This window comes from Siniperca chuatsi, linkage group LG22, assembly GCF_020085105.1.
Source record: "Siniperca chuatsi isolate FFG_IHB_CAS linkage group LG22, ASM2008510v1, whole genome shotgun sequence".
Taxonomy (NCBI): Eukaryota; Metazoa; Chordata; class Actinopteri; order Centrarchiformes; family Sinipercidae; genus Siniperca; species Siniperca chuatsi.
In genome coordinates, this window is record NC_058063.1 from 219,645 (window position 1) to 239,253 (window position 19,609).

The 19,609-nt window shown below is 39.6% G+C and overlaps 1 protein-coding gene across 3 annotated transcripts in view; it reads right to left on the minus strand.

Moving 5' to 3' along the window:
* Positions 1-1,702: 1,702 nt before the first annotated feature.
* ap1s1 (adaptor related protein complex 1 subunit sigma 1) overlaps positions 1,703-19,609 on the minus strand; it is a 29,146-nt gene continuing 11,239 nt past the window's right edge. For 2 of the 3 annotated variants that reach the window (XM_044183423.1, XM_044183424.1), the window contains exons 3-5: positions 17,575-17,683; positions 17,266-17,403; positions 1,703-10,165 (exon numbers count right to left, since the gene is read on the minus strand). In XM_044183423.1, the coding sequence (XP_044039358.1) occupies positions 10,118-10,165; positions 17,266-17,403; positions 17,575-17,683 (295 nt within the window). In that variant the 3' untranslated portion in view covers positions 1,703-10,117. Of the gene's footprint in view, positions 10,166-17,256; positions 17,404-17,574; positions 17,684-19,609 lie in introns of those variants that run through there. The other variant, XM_044183425.1, reaches the window with a different exon arrangement.

A 19,609-nucleotide genomic window follows, 5' to 3' on the forward strand; every position in this document is an offset into this window, starting at 1 on the left:
TTCTAAATAACAATAGTTTATTTGAGGATTTTCAGTCAGGATTTAAAGTGCATCATAGCACAGAGACAGCACTGGTGAAAATTACAAATGACCTTTTAATTGCATCAGACAATGGACTTGTCTCTGTACTTGTCTTTTTAGATCTTAGTGCTACGTTTGACACCATTGACCACCACATCCTATTACAGAGACTGGAACATTTAATTGGCATTACAGGAACCGCACTAAGCTGGTTTAAATCCTATCTATCAGATTGATCTCAGTTTGTACATGTTAACGGTGAGTCCTCCGTGCGCGCCAAAGTTAGTCACAGAGTTCCGCAATGTTCTGTGCTTGGACCAATTTTATGTCACCTTATATATTCTTCCATTAGGTAATATTATTAGGAAACACTCCAGTAGTTACTCTAGTTGGCATTGCCCTGGCCTCCAGTACCACCCTAAGGAACCTCTGAGTTATCGTTGATCAGGATCTATCCTTTAACTCCCACGTGAAACAAACTTGCTTGTGCCTCCGTCTTCCCCACACCCCCTCCCCCAAAACCTCTCTCTATCTCAACACCTAAAATGGCAGCAGCGGATGGCCGCCCACCATTGAGTCTGGTTCTGTCCAAGGTTTCTGCCTGTTAAATGGAACGTTTTTCTTGTCACTGTCGCTAAATACTTGCTCATGGTGGAATTTGTTGGGTCTCTGTAAATAATATTATAAAGAGTACGGTCTAGACCTGCTCTATAGGAAAAGTGCAATGAGACAACTTCTTTTATGAATTGGCGCTATATAAATAAACTGAATTGATTGTTTCTTTCATTTTGAGTTGTTGAATGCCTAATTTAAATCAGTATATCCCCTCTAAACTAAATTTGATTTATGTTTGTAAGATTTAGTTAATCAATGGGTGCATTTAGATTTTCCTCTTATTCGCCACTTGAGGATTTTTACTTCTTGCGCTGTCTAGGGAGAATGACTAGTCTTGCATGAGTCTTTTACCCTTTTTCTGACCTATTGTACAGAAAAATTAAGATAGAATGCGGCAAAGGGGATGTTTTCCTCGGGCGAGCACGCGATCTGTGGCCTGTTGGGAGTCTTACCATTTACTAATGGTCTTTCTTCATGGTGTGTTCAAGGCTGTGAGCAGATGGAGGTTCATAAGCCATGTGTAGTTAGATTACTTGTTTTTATATCGATCTCTTGATCAAAAAGAGGTGAACTGTTGGAGAAATTTGGAAGTGACCAAAGAGTTTTATGGGTGTAATAGAGAATAATTCAGAATGAATGAAACTTAGACTAACAGGTGGTTTTACTAAGGTGGCCTCAGGACTATGTGATTATGTTGTTTTGGGATAGGAGGTGCCAGCTGTCTTACAGCTACTGAGAGCGCTGGACCTTGAGAGAGGCTTAAGGCAATCCCGATAGTGATAGTTACGCACTGAAACAGTCTTTGACTCAGCTTTCTACTGATTTATGATAGCTGATGTAAACCACCGCCCACTGTTCTGCTATAAGAAGAGTACCTTTTTGGATGTAAACTAAGTGTTGGGGTGGCTGTGTCCATGAATAGATGCTGTTCCAATGCTTCTCTGTTAACAGATTTGTGTGTATGTAAGAACAACTGAGGTTCTTTGAGTTATTTGTTTATTGAAGACCATCTCTTCAGTACAACCTTTCTTCAACAGTTACAAAACATCAGAAACACACCATTTCATTCAGTTTAAAGTGTTTTATTTCTTTATAAAATTACATTCACACATTAAGCCCCTTTAGCCTTTGCCTGTAGAACACTACACAGATTCACTGAGCTTCTGCTTTCCTACACTAGAGCCCCTTTACAGCTCTTTCAACCATGCACTGTCTTGTCTTCTCTTCCTCAAAGCAACCAATCAATTTTTAACAAAAGATTTCAAATCAAAATCTTCATTCTCTTTCACATGAATTTATTCGTGCACAACACAATCGCCAAGTCATTGCATATGATGAGCTGATTGAGCAAAGACAAAGTTCAAGCTGGGTATTAAATAAAAACTTACCCAATGGAGAGGAAAAACATTATTCAACACACTATTCAAAGAATGTCCCTTTGAAGGAGAAACGGGGCAGCAGATGTCAGGGTTAATGATAAAACCTTAGGAAGCAAAATAGCTTTGGCTGCAAGAGTGGGTGCATGCTCAAATGTACAGAAGAATGGGAGAAGGATCAAGGCCTCAGTATGCTTCAACAAAATAAGTCACAAAAGTCAAAAGTGTCTCTCAGAATGTTGAACATCTGGAACCCTCTTTGTGAACGCAAACTCAGGAGGCTACAGTATGTCCAATTTTTGTAAATTTATGGTGGTGTGAAAGTAGGCATGGTTTGATTGTTACTGCCGTCATTTCATGTGTGTACAACAAAGTGCAATACCGCAAAGAGAGACTGTCTGAAAGTGTGAGTCATTATTGCAACATCACTAAAAAGATACACAATAGAAACAAAATTCTTGGAGAGATCAGGGAGGCAGTGGGATGCAGCCAGGCGGCAATGACAGCAGGCTTTTCATCCCACCTTCCAGTGTGGACATTCAGAACAGCTAGAAACATGTTTGCTTTTAGATGTGGTCAGACAGCATATAGTACGAAGTAGTTTGTTTGACACTAACATTACTAAAGGCCTTTAGGGCCACAGGAACAAAATATATTTAAACTCTGAGGTCATAGTAAAAATTCTGAGATTTAGTTAGAAATCTTTATTTTAAGTATTATCCTTTCTTCAGACTTCTAACATTTTTCTCAGAATGTTGAATGTAATCTCAGAACTCAAATAATTTGTCCCTAAAGCTGTTACATACTGCACATTCATCAGTGACAGCAGACTGTACGTCAACATATTTTTAGCCTTTCTTCCCCATGTGCTCTTCTTTTTCATTTGTTCCACTACATACTGGCACAGTACATCATTCTATCTCTAACACTGTAGAAAACAGTCACATCACACAGTGAGCCCTTACTCTTATAACATGGACTAACATTCAGAGTTCAGCAGAGGAAAATAAAGGATTAGTCATTGTAGACAACAGAGCTGCAGTGGAACTGACTGCAGTATCATTTGCCCCTTCTTTAGACAGTTTCAGGCTGAGTCTTGCAGCCTGTTCTTGCCAATGACCCCTACCTTTTCTTAGTTTCTCCATGAAGTACAATTGCTCAAAGGGCATTTGAGGATGTAGTACCTTTTTAAAGAGCATAGGTGTGGCAGTAACAGTCCAATATTCACTTAGAATCTGTACAAATAAGCAAGCAACACGATCAGCAAGTCGCATAAAGGCTATTCATTTCTGACAGAACTGAGTGAGAAACTTGGCTGATGGGTACATGGTCAACAAGTTTGCCATGAGCCAAGGAAATGTGGCCAAAGCCAAACTTTTGACAAATTTTGTGTTCTGCCTTACAAGTAAAAAGTAGACAAAAGGTTGATAAGATTTCAGGTTCTCTCCACCTTTTATTTGAAAGATTGCAGTAAAACAATGAGGAGAATGCATCCTTAGTTAGTGCTTGTTAGGCTGGATTCTAAACCAGGGGAGAAGCCAGTTCAGACCACTTCAGAATCTGCCTCATCATGAAAGCGACTTCATCAGAGCAATGGAACATATAAAGCTCATGATTTTTTATCTTTGTGTATGTGTAGACGAGTGGCTACAATGTGACTGCAAATGTTCACATACTTGTCTGTGTACTTTATTCTGGGAGGATTAAAAAGTATATCCAATAGGGTGTAGCTCAGGACCTAATGATCCCTGGACGACACCAAAATATCTTCCTTGAGAACTTCAGTTTTATCACAAAGTAAACATGGCACTGAACATGGCAACAGCTGAATAGGTTCCTGTACTGTTTAAGTTCAAATCACTGCAGAAAAAGCAGCAGCAGTGACAAGCTCTATTAGTTTCTCTTCAAAACTTTGTTGTGGTTTGTTCAGCCTGCTTGTGACCTTACTTCACATCCTGACATACATATCCCTCTGGTCATGGGTATAATTGCATCTTGCAGATGCATAACCCTAACCTCAACTATCTTTATCTTAATGTTACATGTTTGGACTCCATCTGTAGGTCTGACCTCAACCATCTCTTTCTGGTGCTAGCTTTTAACCCCTTGCCTACTAAGTGCCTCATCTTGGATGCCAAGCCCCAATGCCTGGATGTCAGAATGCCTGGACCCTTCTTGCGCCAATGTGTTCTCTTTCTCACCTAGACTCTCATTCCCTTGACCAGCTACTTGCCTAAACCCCAATTGTCTTTCCTTGGACGCCTAACTCCAACCAGGTTCACCTTGGACACCCCACTGTGTCCTCTCCCCCCTTTTCTCCTGTCCCCTTTCTTTCTCTCCCTGACTGTTTTTTTGTTTTGTTTTTTAAAGGGATTTCTTTTGGCCACTCCCTCCTGGTGCTCCACATGTCAGGAGTGAGTGATATGCGCTAGCACATGCACAGCCTTTGGCTCACTATTCAAACTACCATGCCAGCAGGCACTTGGTGGGAAGAGCCACTGAAAATCGCTGACATAACCCTCTACATCTAACCCTTTCTGAGGACATGCATAACCAATGCTCCAAAGGAATAAGGAGATACACTGGGAAGCCATCATGTGCACACAGACGTGTAGTTAAATACAAGTATAACACTAGCATTGGACAGCATTACTGCAGGAGTGAAAAATAACAATTTACCTTTTCAAAATTTTGCAGGTGGAGACATAGATCACAGTTCAGTCAGTTAGAACAGAAACCCATCATCCAAGCTGCTTACACAGTGTACAAGCTTTAAGCATAATCTCAACATCCTGAACAATTTTCACTTGAAGAGATAAACAGACATCCTTCTATGACAATCCTTATCTCGCTATGGTTGCACTGAAGCAACTCTTTGAGCAAGACAGCAAGGCCCAGGATAGATGAAAAACAGTCAAACTAAAACTACAGTACTACACTACTCCTGTAGACACTAGCTTCCAACTTTAAATCTTTCCTTCACCCACATCCCTGTCTAGGTTGTGATCAAGGAATGTTGTAAGAGTACAAAACAAAGAAAATGAATTTCCTATTAGAAATGAGGAGGTTTCTGTCCAGAACTCCTGAGAGGACATTGTACAAATGATATCCCTGTATAATGAAAAACATGCATGCAGGCAATAAAAGGAAGATTTTCCTCTGTAGGATTACATAGGATTGGAAAATGTAACAAAACCCTAGTAAGCGACAGCAACAAGATATCTGGAATTAATATTGTGATACAGCTTAAAATAAATAATTTTCCAGAAATATCCGACTGCTTCTGCTGTATGAAATGAGCAATTCATACATTTTCCCTAAGATACCATATCACTTGCCTGATGAGGCAAGATGAGTGAACATGGATAAGACTGCTTGCAAACAACTTGCAATTCCAGTAATTTATTTTCCTGAATACAGTTTTTCCAGGGGAAAATCTGGTAACATATATGATGAATGATCAATTATGACCTTCTGTACATACCCTACATGTGACTGCAAAGAAGTTTATAGTATCGCAAACATTCTCATCCCTGTCCACAGCTTTTTATGAAGTAAACATGTTTCATGCATAACAAGAGAACACACCAGTGCACACACTAACATTAGACTGCAGACTGTACAGAACTCAGCTGCTAGGCTTTTGGCTCCTGACTATATTTTAGACCTTGTAATCCCTTATGAACCTTCACGTAGTTTGAGATCTTCAGGCAGGGTTCTTCTGTCTTTTCCTGAGTCCAGGATGGAAACTAAGGGGGGCAGAGCATTTGCCATCAGGGCCCCGAGGCGCTGGAACAACTTGCCCGAAGAAATTACATTGTCTGAGTCAGTGTCTTCTTTTAAATCTCTTCTCAAAACACATTTTTATCGGAAAGCATATCCTGATTTTACCTGAACTGGCTGTGTATTGTATTGCTTTTCTGTATTTTATTTCTTTATATTTCATCATTCACTGTGGAATTTTATTTCTCTTGTTGTGAAGCACTTTGTACATTGTTTTGATAAGTGCTCTATAAGTAAAGTTTTATTATTATTATTATTATTATTATTTTTGTTATAGACTAAATACCAGGGGTATACAGTTCGCATATTCACTAATATCTGGTTCTGTTTTGGATTTAGTTCCACACATTTTATCTCTTAAGTTAAAAAGATAAACATTGACGGTAACAGATTATTTCAACTGTAGGTTGTTACACATTAATTTAATTCTCTAACTTTGCTGTTGTCTAGGTGTGCTCTCTGAAAGCCAGTGTCTGTACTCAGTTAAAGATAATCTCCGCCACTCAACATCACAATGACTGCAAGTGGACAGTGTGTTTTTGTAGTTCAGCAAGACCAATAGAGAGTCTTCTCTGGTGAAACAATCTATATAGCTGATCACGTCACATCAATTTCAGGAGTTGGAATCTCCCAGTTAACTTTGATTCATATCAGATCAATAGTTTCAGTTTATTAATAGTTCTGGACCAGGACTTCCAGTACTTGGATCAAGTAGATAATAAAAAAAGGTTAGCAAAGTTGATTGCACTTCAATTTGGTTTTTGATTATTTATACTTTCGTTACAAATGCTGAAAGCTGATGGATACTAGATACTACAAGGATTTAGATTCAATGAGTGGATTAAATTCTGGATTCAGATTTATTAAAATGCTATCAAACCCCAACCCTGTGTGTGAGCATAAACATAAGATGTTTGTGCATTTGTAGGACCACACATACATTTGCCAGAAACTCTCAATACACCTGCCCACTCAATGACACTAAATGATTTGTCTAATTACAAGCTGATCTGAGCTAAGTCAAACCTAGGGCAAGTTGAGATAGAAAAAAAAAAACATCTTTCCACTTCATTAAGGAAACCATGTTGATACAGTATGTTGATCTAAGTGATCTGAAACTAGGTAACAAACCAAACCCTGACCTAAAACCTGAGCTCTGCACCCACAATGACCCTGGTAAACTGTTGCGCCCCAAACAAATACAAGAATACATTCAAAACTGGTTGCAGGCTGTTGAAATGCTTCTACTGTTGAAATGCACTTTGTTTTAAATGACAGTTTAACTAACTTGAACAATACGAGCACCACTTACAGGAAGAGCATTTATGGAGATCCTGCTCTTTTCCCATTACTGACTTCCATTACTTGTGCGGTTACTCATCAAATTTAGATCACCATCAGTAACAACCACATATTCAAAAATAAAAGATAAAACATTGTAAATACATCTATGGGACCATAAGATATACTTGTCTAAAATCTAGTTTGTTCTAATTGCCTTGGAATTTCAATCCAGTCCTAACATGTAGTATCAGTTTGTAGTACCAGCAGAACAATGTTCCAACTCCAACACTGAACTCTGTTCATTTACATTCTATCTCAGTGTTTGCTTCCTGCTGTCTAGAGGAAAACTATGTTGGATGTGATTCTCAGTTGCACTTGTTAAATTGCTCGACATTTCTATCTCATCTGGTACATCAGTCCACTTACGAAACATATGAACGGATCATATGTAAACAAGTTATTTTAGGCTGTGACGGAAATCTCAAACGTCTTTGGTTCATTAGTCACAATCCACATTGCAGTTTACCACCGTGGGCCCGTCGTGTTAGGTAAGATGGACCAATCACATATAAAAAAATGAATTCCAAACAGTACAGCTCCAACTTCATGACAAAATTCAATAGACATTCTCAAAGAAGCAGTGTGTAGGATTTAGTGGCATCTAGTGGTGAAATTACTGCTCGCCTCACCCTCCCCTTCAAAGTGTGTAGGAGAAACTACGGTGGCCGTGAAACTCACAAAAAACGCGAAAGGCCCTAACTAGAGCCAGTGTTTGGTTTGTCCGTTCTGGCATACTGTAGAAACATGGAGGTGCAACATGGCGGCCTCTGTGGAAGGGGGCCGGCTCCCTCTGTAGATATAAACGGCTTATTTGAAAGTAATGAAAACACAACGATTCTTATTTTCAGGTGATCATACAGTAAATGAAAACATACTTATGAATATTATATTCCATTTCTGCCAATAGATCTTCCTAAATGTTATACACTGGTCCTTTAAAACATCAAGTGTAATTACAATAATTGTAATAATATACTGAAAAATAGGAAAACTGTTTTCTTATAACCTGTCTTATGCCTTAGTTATAGCCCTCAATCCTATTGGTTATGATAAAGTTTTACTTACATCTTCATTGCTGAGGTCTAGGGACACAATGCCTCAACATGGCTTCATAATGCAATGCATGAGGCAACAACAAAAGCCATCAGAGCCACCATATTATCTAAATCATAATTGGAAGTGAGAATGAAGGTAAATATTAAAGTTATTACCCAACCTGTCTGCTGTAAATATCCACGTCACCTTTTGAGCTACTTCCGGCTTAAAATTTGACTGATAGTACTTACAGTGGTTGTGTGCATGCAGTTTTACAACACTATGGATGACTGTAACATACATTTCAGTTGCACTCACTTTTGGTTTCTCCTACAAACGGGCTGATCATATAATAGTTAAATTGGGGACCTGTTTGGTTGCCCTATGTTATAACTGGTAGGAATGATGGACAAAATTACAAAAATAAGACTTAAGTTGTAATTAACCGAAATGACCCTTTACACAAGAGAATAACAATTTGAACACAGCTTTTGCAGTTATAACTGGAAATGTGTGAGAATGGCGCTCCTATGTGTCCTGATATTGATAATGCGACACTTCAGTGGAGGGACAGACATTTTGTATTTTTTCTCTGCACATTGTGTGTATTTTTGTTGTTATATTTTATCAACAATAGGAATAATGACGAGGTACGAAAACAGGATTCCTCTTGAAGGAAGTTTTTTCTTGCCACTGTCGGCAAATGCTTGCTCAGGGTGGGATTTGTCTCTGTAAATAATATTATAAAGAGCACTGTCTAGACCTGCTCTATAGGAAAAGCGCAATGAGATAACTTCTGTTATGAATTGGCGCTATATAAATAAAATTGAATTGAATAAACACTGAATCGTACTTTAAAGGTCGGGTTATTCTATATTTTTTCTGACTGTCACCAAATTCCATGTGCAGAGCCAAACCAACAATGAATGTATCCTACTAAGTATTGTGTGTATCCAAAGCCTGAAATATCTTACTTCTCTGTGCCATAGTTGTCCAAAAACTATTAAAAACACATCAGTGAGCCACACCATTGCCCTGACTGACATGTTCCTTCATTGCCATGAGCCCACTCATACACTGTAGTTTTTTTTTTACTCAATCCCATATACACCTTACTGCTGCCGGAAATAAACACTAGAGCAGAAAATGTGGATTAGTCTGCCGGTGAAAATAGTCCCCAACAAATGCACTATTTCCTCCTGTTTCAGTAACGTTTGCTAAAAAACTATAGGGGCCAGCTGTTTTAGGAAATTACTGAGCCTTTTTTTTTTTAAAGCTGTTTTTTAAATATTCATGTCATCAGTAGGAACCAATGGGCTTGGGGCAGAGAGCCACAGACAGGGCATGGGAATCAGAAGGTATTGAGAAATGGACTAACTAGTTTTGTTTTTTTCATGAGAATTGCTGAAAATACAAAAAAATATAGAATAACATCTGACTTATCATTTGAGTGATGCCCAGTTATTTTTTTCTGTCTAATTACCGAAATCCCTGATCTAGTCTCAGTCTCCATTCAGTACCTGACAAAACGCCACAACAAGGTGTGACTGTTTAACCAGCTCTTTGCATCAAAGCATCAGTCTGGTACTTATCTTAACTTTCAGATAAGCAAAGCTAGACTCCACCTCACCATTTTAAAAATCGAAACACACAACCCCCCCTGCAGCCAAATACAAGTTTAAATATATTCCATTTCCTCTACCCCGCAGATCAAACACACACACACACACAAACACAGAGCTAAAGGGCCTGTCAATGCAAGAATCTTCCATTCTTAACTGAGTCTTTTCCCCCATTAAAATACTTAACATCAATCCCCAGAGCCACAGAAACACAGAACCAACACCGTCAGTCCAAGCATGTTCAATTCCAGATTCTGTCCTGCCCTCTCTCATCCAGCCGTCTGTCTTAGGATCTACAGTCTCTCATAATGCTGCTGTGTACTACGCCAAGCCCATCTCCTCCAACACACTCCTGGGTGACTCATCCTCCTGTAAAGGGAAAGACAGAAACGTTAGAATGGTGGATTGAGTTACACTTAAACACCATTTAAAAAAACAACAAATATACACATAAAAATGGTGAATGGCTACATTTATATAGCGCTTTATCCAAAGCGCTTTACAAGGCTTTTGCTGCTCATTCAACTATTCATGTACACACTCACACACCAATGGCAGCGAGCTACCATGCAGGGTGCTGGCCAACCATCAGGAACAAGTGATCAGTGGATGACCCGCTATACCTCCTGAGCCACAGCCGCCCCATCACATCTTCAAATCAACATTTGATGGGGCTGCCAGCTCTCAGATGTACAGATATAAGAATCACTACAGCCAGACCTTTTTCAATCACATTACATTATGGCATTATGCAACCCTGAAACATTCAGAACTGTGGAAACAAAAATAAACATAATCCAGTCTATGGCAAGCCATAGACCATACTGCTCTCACTTTGTCCCAGGTGTTACAAGTAGGCCAAATGACAACTTAGGGCTGGGTAACGAACCTAAGTTTTTTTTGGTACCAACCAAAATGTGTCTATAGCTTTGAGTACTGAAAACTGCCATGCACTGAAAGCTGAAGGTCTGATTCATACAGTAATCTTGTTCAGGTATTCTTTTATCAGATAGGTTCTGATTTCAATCAAAACTTTTGATAGTTTTAGTCTGTATTTTTTAAATGCTCAATTTTGACCAAATAGTTCCAGGAATTTGAGCTACAGAAACTAGAGGAAGAAAATTAGGACCTACAAGTCCTTTATGCCCATTCCTGTTTGTGTTTACACTGCATCTGTGGAACTGGAAAGATTAGGCAAATTAGATCAATAACAGATTCAAAAATGATGGCAACATTTGAGACCCAATTTTCACACGAGGAAACACGCAGTCTTTGTATTTACTTTGTTGTGACTCTAATGTTTGAATAGATGTAATGAACAGATGCAAAGGAGACATGCAGAGGTGGAAAAAGAGACTGAAAACTCCATAGTGCCCGTCTCCAGATACAGTAGATGATATGCTGAGTGTTTGATGGTTACTTATTTCTGCATTAGTATATATTGTAACCATCATGAAACAAATTAAAGATGTAGAGATGTTTTTCCCGTTTCATTTTACGTGATTACATGGGTAATGTTGCGGTGTCAGTTAAGGGGGGTGAAATATTTATCCAGGAGTAGTTGCAGTAGCACTAACCACCACCAGGTGGCACATGTGAGCAGACCAGATGCAGTCTCTCCATGCTGGGCAAGCAGGCCAAGGGGGAAAGACAAACACCATGTAAGTCTGTTGAGAATGAATCACACCACACAATTTTCTGTCTGTACAGTATACTTACACGTTACAGTCTTAATTTCATAATGGACATTTGTGTTATGATATTTAAACCAACCATCTGTCAACACAGTTGTTGTGTTTCGATTTTCAGTTATACTAAAATTGAATGAATGTGGGATGCCAAATTCACAAAATAAAGTATGTGCTGATAAAGAATCTCGTTTAGTCTGGCAAGATAGTTTTAAAACATATAAGAAAGCCCTCCTTAATGCCAGAGCAGCCTACTACTCATCATTAATAGAGGAAAATAATAACAATCCCAGGTTTCTTTTCAGTACTGTAGCCAGGCTGACAGAGTCACAGCTCTATTGAGCCATGTATTCCTATAGCCCTCAGTAGTAACGACTTCATGAGCTTCTTTAATGATAAAACTTCAACCAGTACCGATTTATCTTCAAACACAGGAACCCTAGAAACAGCTGTAAAACCTGATATTTAGACTGCTTTTCTCCTATCGACCTTCTTCAACTAACTTCAATGATTTCTTCATCTAAGCCATCAACCTGTCTCTTAGACCCCATCCCAACTAGGCTACTTAAAGAAGTTTAAACCCTTAGTTAGCACTTCTTTACTAGATATGATTAATCTGTCTTTATTACCAGGCTATGTACCACAGTCCTTTAAAGTAGCTGTAATTAAACCTCTTCTTAAAAAACCTTGGGGTTGGGGTTTCAGCCAACTATAGACCTATATCTAACCTTCCCTTTCTTTCTAAGATCCTTGAGAAAGCAGTCGCCAATCAGTTATGTGACTTTCTACATATCAGTAGATTATTTGAGGATTTTTAGTCAGGATTTAGAGTGCATCATAGCACAGAGACAGCACTGGTAAAAGTTACAAATTACCTTCATCAGACAAAGGACTTGTCTCTGTACTTGTCTTGTTGGATCTTAGTGCGGCATTCGACACCATTGACCATCACATCCTATTACAAAGACTGGAACATTTAATTGGCATTACAGGAACCGCACTAAACCGGTTTAAATCCTATCTATCAGATTGATCTCAGTTTGTACATGTTAACGAAGAATCCTCCAAGCTGGAGATGGAGCAGGATCAAAGTTAGTCACCGAGTTCTGCAAGGTTCTGTGCTTGGACCGATTTTATTTCACCTTATATATGCTTCCATTAGACAATATTATTAGGAAACACTCCATAAACCTTCATTATTACGCGGATGATACCTAATTATATCTATCGATCAAGCCAGATGAAACTTACCAGTTAGCTATACTTCAAACATGCCTTAAGGACATAAAAACCTGGACGTGCAATTTTCTGATGTTAAACTCTGACAAAGCTGAAGTTATTGTACTTGGCCCCAAACAACTCATTGCCCTGGCCTCCAGCACCACCCTAAGGAACCTCGGAGTTATCTTTGATCAGTATTTATCCTTTAACTCCCACATGAAACAAACTTCAAGCACTGCCTTCTTTCACCTACGCAACATTGCAAAAATCAGGCACATCCAATCTCAAAATGATGCTGAAAAACTAGTGCATGCATTTGTTACATCTAGGTTGGACTAGGTTGGTAGGTTCTTCTAGGCTGCAATTCCTTATTATCAGGCTGCCTGAATAAGTCCCTTAAGAGTCTCCAGTTGATCCAGAATGCTGCGGCACATGAACTGACAAGAACTAGGTCAAATGATTTCTCCAATATTAGCTTCTCTGCACTGGCACTGTAAAATCCAGAATAGAATAAATATCCTCCTCCTTACCTACAAAAGTTTTAAATGGTCAGGCACCATCGTATCTTAAAGAGCTCATAGTACCTTATTACCCGACTAGAACACTGCGCTCCCAGACTGAAAAGTTACTTGTGGTTCCTAGAGTCTCCAAAAGTAGAATGGGAGCCAGAGCCTTCAGTTATCAAGCTCCTCTCCTGTGGAATCACATCCCAGTTTGGGTTCGGGAGGCAGACACCAGCTCCACATTTAAGAGTAGGCTTAAGACTTTCCTCTTTGATAAAGCTTATAGTTAGGGCTGGCTTGGGTGAGCCCTGAACTATCCCTTAGTTTGGCTGCTATAGGCCTAGACTGCCGGAAGACTTCCCATGATGCACTGAGCTCCTCTCTCCTCCTCTCCATCTGTATGCATTCTTATCCCATTAATGCATGCTACTAACTCAACATCTTCTGTCTCCCGTAGTTTTGTGCATTCTTGTCTCTCCTGTTGCTTTCAGCATTTATTTCAGCCCCCGGAGCTACAGAGTCTGGATCTATGATTGCGGACCTCCTACTGCTCCCATGTTCCTGCTCGACTACCGCTACTACAGAGAGAGAGAGAGATTCATAGATCTCCAGATATAAAGTTACAGTGTGGATGCATTATTCGCCAGACTGGGTAATTTAATGATAGATCTAACGTTAGACTAACACTTTGCAACCTACAGCACACTAAGTTTTTAAGAGTGAAGATGTTGTCTGTCCTGTTCTACAGTATATGAAAACAGTTGTGATCAGTGGGACATCCTGGTAGTTCACCTCGTGGAGTGCGTACCATTAAAGCTGAGATTTACTGCAGCGGCTCGGGTCCAACCCACAGCCTTTTTCTCCTAAAAATTGGTTAGGAGAAAAATTGGGTTATTGGCAAAATATCAAAGATATTTATTAATATTATCAAAATTATTAATATGGATGAATAATTATAGGGCACCACCCTGAGATCAGGGACCAATAGCCAAACATGAAAAACAGTCTCAAAAGGTGGCTGTCCACTTAGATATGGCGATATTTAAAGTCAGTTACATTAATACAATCCAATACAAGAATACGATCTAGACCTGCTCTACAGGAAAAGTGCAATGAGACAACTTCTGTTATGAATTGCCGCTATATAAATGAAATTGAATTAATAAGGTGGACAGTGAATGGTGAATCTGAGCTCTGACCGTCACAATCAGCTGTTATTGCAACACACACAAATAACCACAGGCAACTGCTCTTTAAAAAGGTACAGAGTTTATTTACTTTAGCCTCGATCAATAATTAATAAATTCATCCAATAAACTACTATCATCTACTCTAAATACAGTAAGCATACAACAATCAGCAAGCACAGAGTGTGTGTGTATGTGTATGTACATGTGTGTTTGGGACAATAGAGAGGGGGGAGTGAGGAAGATGGCGGACGTAACCACGTGGTGGTCATCACGCACAGATCTAAAACGGCGGGCAGGCCTGCAAAACTCAAACAAAGTGGAAGAGCTAAAATGGAGGATGCGCTCCACTTGTCCTCAAGATAGCGTGGAACGTAGCTAGGCTTCCACGCTATCTGGGTTAGTTGAGATGTAGGTGTGTTTAGGTGTACGTGAGGCATGTGTGTGTGTGTGTGTGTTTGTGTGTGTAATCTCAGATGCCGCAGTAAGACACAATAGCTGTCCCTTTATCACACCTGGCAGCGAGCTTGTATTCAGAAGCCGTGTTACTGGACTTTGGTCTGATAAAGCACTATTATTAGCTTCCACAGTGGCTAAAACTAACAACTAAACGACCCAGCGGAGTGGTATCGATACAAAATGGAATGTGCTAGGCACGAAAAACACATAGCAATACGGCACACGGCAGTCCGTTATTTCCCACAATAAAACAAATAAAAATCACAACAATGAAGCTTGGGTGAAATAACACACAAGTTATAAACGCTCTGCCTCTTACTTGAAATCGCTCTGCGTAACGATTTAATGGGTCAGTCCGTTTGGATTATCAGGCTCGGATACTGACGGTGACCGGGGGGGCGCTTTGTCAGTGGTTTAAAAGGCAAAATTGTTCCTCGGGCGGCAGCGGAGCGAAACTGCAGTTGATTTTGATTTTTTGATTTTTGGAGAAAGCGGGGCACAGTGGTTATCCTTTTCTCCGTAAAGAAGACGGTGGAATCCGTATCTTCCTTCTGCAGGTATGAGATTGTTATGTGGAATATAAATCTCGTTCAGGATCCAAAATGTGTTCAGCAACCACAAAAACAATCTGTTTCTCATCCAGCAGTCAAGTCAAGAAAGTCAAGACTTTCACCTAGGGATTAAAGTTTAATGTTGAGTCAGGTCACCCCTGTACCAACGGAGTTGCAGCGGAAAGGAGGAGGACAACCGGTGTGCTGTACGTTTATAGGCATGATGACGTCATGGGGGCTTCCTGTGCTCCTGTGATGGCTTGTCCAGTAGGAATCCAGAGTTTGGATTCAACGTATTCTCACTCAGGTGTGAATTAATGGACTTGAGGAGATTTGGTGCTATTTCTACTAGTTCAGGCTTTTTGTTTCACATACAAGGCTTCAACTAACCCAAGCAGGCCTTTCTTTGCTCCCCACACGTGGTGAGGCGCTGTGAATACTTTCCAGATGCACTGTATATAGTATGTTTAAAGATCATTGAATGTTATTCACACGACTAATCAAGGCAGACGATAGATACATTCAAGACATATAATTCAGCATTCTGATTAATTAAGCACGTGGGTTGTGGGTAGGTGAAATAGGGTGAAGCGTCTCCCGATTATGAGAGACGCTGTGCGCATTTACACACGGGGCACAGCAGTGTCCCTTCATTGATTAGTTAAATCTCCCGACACGCCAACAAAATCGTTCAGGATCTAATGTTCTGTGTTCTTCTACACATCCAAAAGGTCACACACACAGTCCAGGTTCATACAGTGAAATTGTTTGGAGTAAAGCAGCCATCCTCCTGATAAATCCTTAGCTCAATCAGAGCTGTCTAAAAATGCACACTGTCACACTGCCTGTACACAAAGGTAGGCTACACATAAATAAACATAAATACACACAGGTACACACATTTCTTCTTACCGTTCATCCAGTTCCACAGCGGAGAAACAACTGAATAAATGTCAGAAACAAACTTAATGATGACAAGCAGATGAATATCAGCTCGAATAAAGAAAAAAAGTATTGAGTTTCTTCCACTACAAACATAACAAGACACAAATATTTCATATGTTGGCTTAAGTTTTCAGCGAAGTTACACTTTGAAACGTTGTTTCTACAGCTGCTCCACTTGCCGTGGAGTCAACGAGCGGATACACGGACAGCGCCACTCTGCCATTACAACCGGAGGGTCGGAGGGTGTTGGAGGGTGTATTATCCTAAAGTCCTGTCAAACAGGATTCAAGCACTTTGCTACCACCTAGTGTCTATAGTTAACAAGTGCAGCCCACACTTATCCCTCACTTTTACCGCCCCGGCATTACTGCAGTAACACTCCAGGATGTGTGCCAAATGAAACAAGGAACATCTGTAGGGTTTGTTTCTCTCATTCTCATTCATACTTATTAGCTCTGTCTATCAGCCCTATCTCTCTCTCTTTTTATCTCTCTCTCTCATTGGCTCGTGCTCTGAGCTCATTCGCACACTCTTTTTAGGCTCATCAAGAAGATGCTCAAATAACTTTGTTTTCAATAAAAATTACAAGAAATGTCTGCTCTGCGTTAAAAAAATGATACTTGCGGCACCCAGTGGCAACTGTGGGAATGAAACTGTGCAGAAGTGTAGAAGGTGCGGTTTGTGTTTGACCAATCAGTGACACTACAGCAAACTCTGCAGTGCTCCTAAAATGGTTCCTGGGACCCTGGAAAAGTTCTACTTGGCATTTTTCTTAAATAGTAGCTCACATCTGCAATAAATATTAAACACTTTTGATGGAAATATGTTCCATTTTTGTGATAACCTGCTAACAGATTTAGAGACATGGCAGAAACCCAAACCCTAACCCTCCTTGGTGGAGGTGGCCTAGGTTACCTCCTGCAGTAGGTCAGCTTGTTCAATGGCTTTGAGGACGCTCTTCTTAGACGTGTCCTGGATCTCTCCTCCCATCAGGAACTCATCTAGAATGAAGTAAGCCTTCTCAAAGTTAAAGATGATGTCCAGCTCACACACCTGCACAAATAAACACAAATCATCAGTGCTTTCTACAGCAGGGAAAGTCTTCACATGCTCTGACTTCTCACTTAAGTCTGTAACCTTAGTTTAGCAGTGTGAAATCAACTACAGAGACAGAGCAAACAGATCAGGGACAACTAAAGAGAGATTCAGAGATCTATGACTTACACTGCCAAAGTACTTATCTAGCAGCTCTACGAAGCGGTGGATGACTTCCAGTGTGATCAGCTCATTGTCCTGCTCTTCAATTGCACAACAGAAATACAAGCTTGCATACCTGCATGAATACATACATAAAAAACAATATATCAATATAATAACATCTGGCATAATCAAGTATCAACCACTGTGTCAATGTGACACCAAAGTTAAAAGTGTTAAGCTGCAGTTCCTTTAACTGCCAATAGATGCTGGCTCCAAGGAAACACCAGCTAATAGATTTTACTGACGCTGCTGGGTGACATTTACAAATACTTCTGTGGGTCTTTTAGGCCATGACCTTTTCCCTCCCCAACTAACAATTACTAAACTGCATCACTAAAACTCTGAGCCTGAGCAAGTTTACCAAGCCTACAGCTCTACCTACTAAATCATATTCCCACTTTCATGTTTACAGAAATACTAGGGTCGGGAATCACCAGAGGCCCCACAATACGATATTATCATGATATGATATTATTGCAATTTTAAACATTTTGCGATATGCTGAGTATTGTGATAACATATAGTGCGATTTATTACATTTTTTCAACTGCAAATTATGTCCCCAAAGGGAAACTTAGTCAACATCTCTTTTATCTAATAAGATAAAGTTTTCAATTTTTTCATCTCACTGTTTAAACCAACTTCCTACCAATCCCGCGGACTGTGACCTCTCCTGACCTCACCAGAAAAAAAACTAGTGTACTAAAAAACCATTGATTTTATTATTCTAGTACCAAAAAGTAATTTTTTTTGTGGTTGCAACATTTATAATTTATATAATAAAAGATTGATACTTGCCGTCTGTGTATTGATGTAATATTGCCACGGAAAATATCACGATACTATGCTGTATCAATTTTTTCCCCACACCCTAATAAATGCTATTCTGATTCTGTAAACTAATCAGTTGCCATGTTGTCTACCTAAACTTCACCTTCATGCAAAGTAAACATGTTAGACAGTTGTCCAGAAGACACAGCAAGAATATGGCAATCATATGGAACTGACTGTACATTTGGTGCAGTCAGTCACACTTAAGGATTATAAAATATACAAATACAAAACCATTACAAACAGGTGCAGTTTACTGTATTTGCTAAAAAAAAAATTTGGACTTAAGATTTGTGTTCATGGTAAATGGACTGTACTTATTTAGCGCCTTTCTAGTCTTTCTGACTACTCGAAGCGCTTCAACTACATATCTCATTCACCCCATTCACACACATTCATGATGGCAGAACTTCTCATCAAAGTAACTAAGCATTCACACACATTCACACACCGAACATTTGAACCGCCGACCTTCTGACTGGTGGACGACCCGCTCTACCACTAAGCCACAGTTGCCCCAACATGTTTTTTAATACAAAGAAAAGATAAAAAGTGTCTAGATGACGCCGCTGTAGCCAAATTATACAGCAACGTAAGGTTCAAGCCTCCCTTTCTCCAATAAACCTTTAGGCATTTTGTTGTGCTAATTACAGGAAGTTTCCTCAGTGATCATTTGGGATTCAAGCAGCTAACTTGGTCAGAATATTTTTTTTGTTGTACGATTAGCACAAACCTGCACAGGATGATATTATTTTCAGATGAAAACATGGAGGCCTACTACAATCAAAACACATCATCACTACTAGAGGATGTGGTTGGAATTCTCGATACAGTTTATAAGCCAAATATCAGTAAAAGATATCAGTTAATTTGGTCTGGCCAATGGGAAAAAATTATACATAGTTTCCTTTTATTACTGGTCCGTTTCCTGTTCACACTAAGTTTTTACAAATGAACCAAGAGCTGTAAACATGAAGTCACATGGACTGACAGATGACTCATTCATCTGAAAGTTTTGTTGATGTCATTATTATATAAATCAGCACCAGAGTCTGCTTGGAAGCGCACTGTGACAACCCTTTCCAGGTGGTCTCGGTCAGGTTATTAAAGCTAGGGTAGGTAACGTTGGAGAAAATAGCAAGAGACAGCTAGATTTTCAAAGTATCCA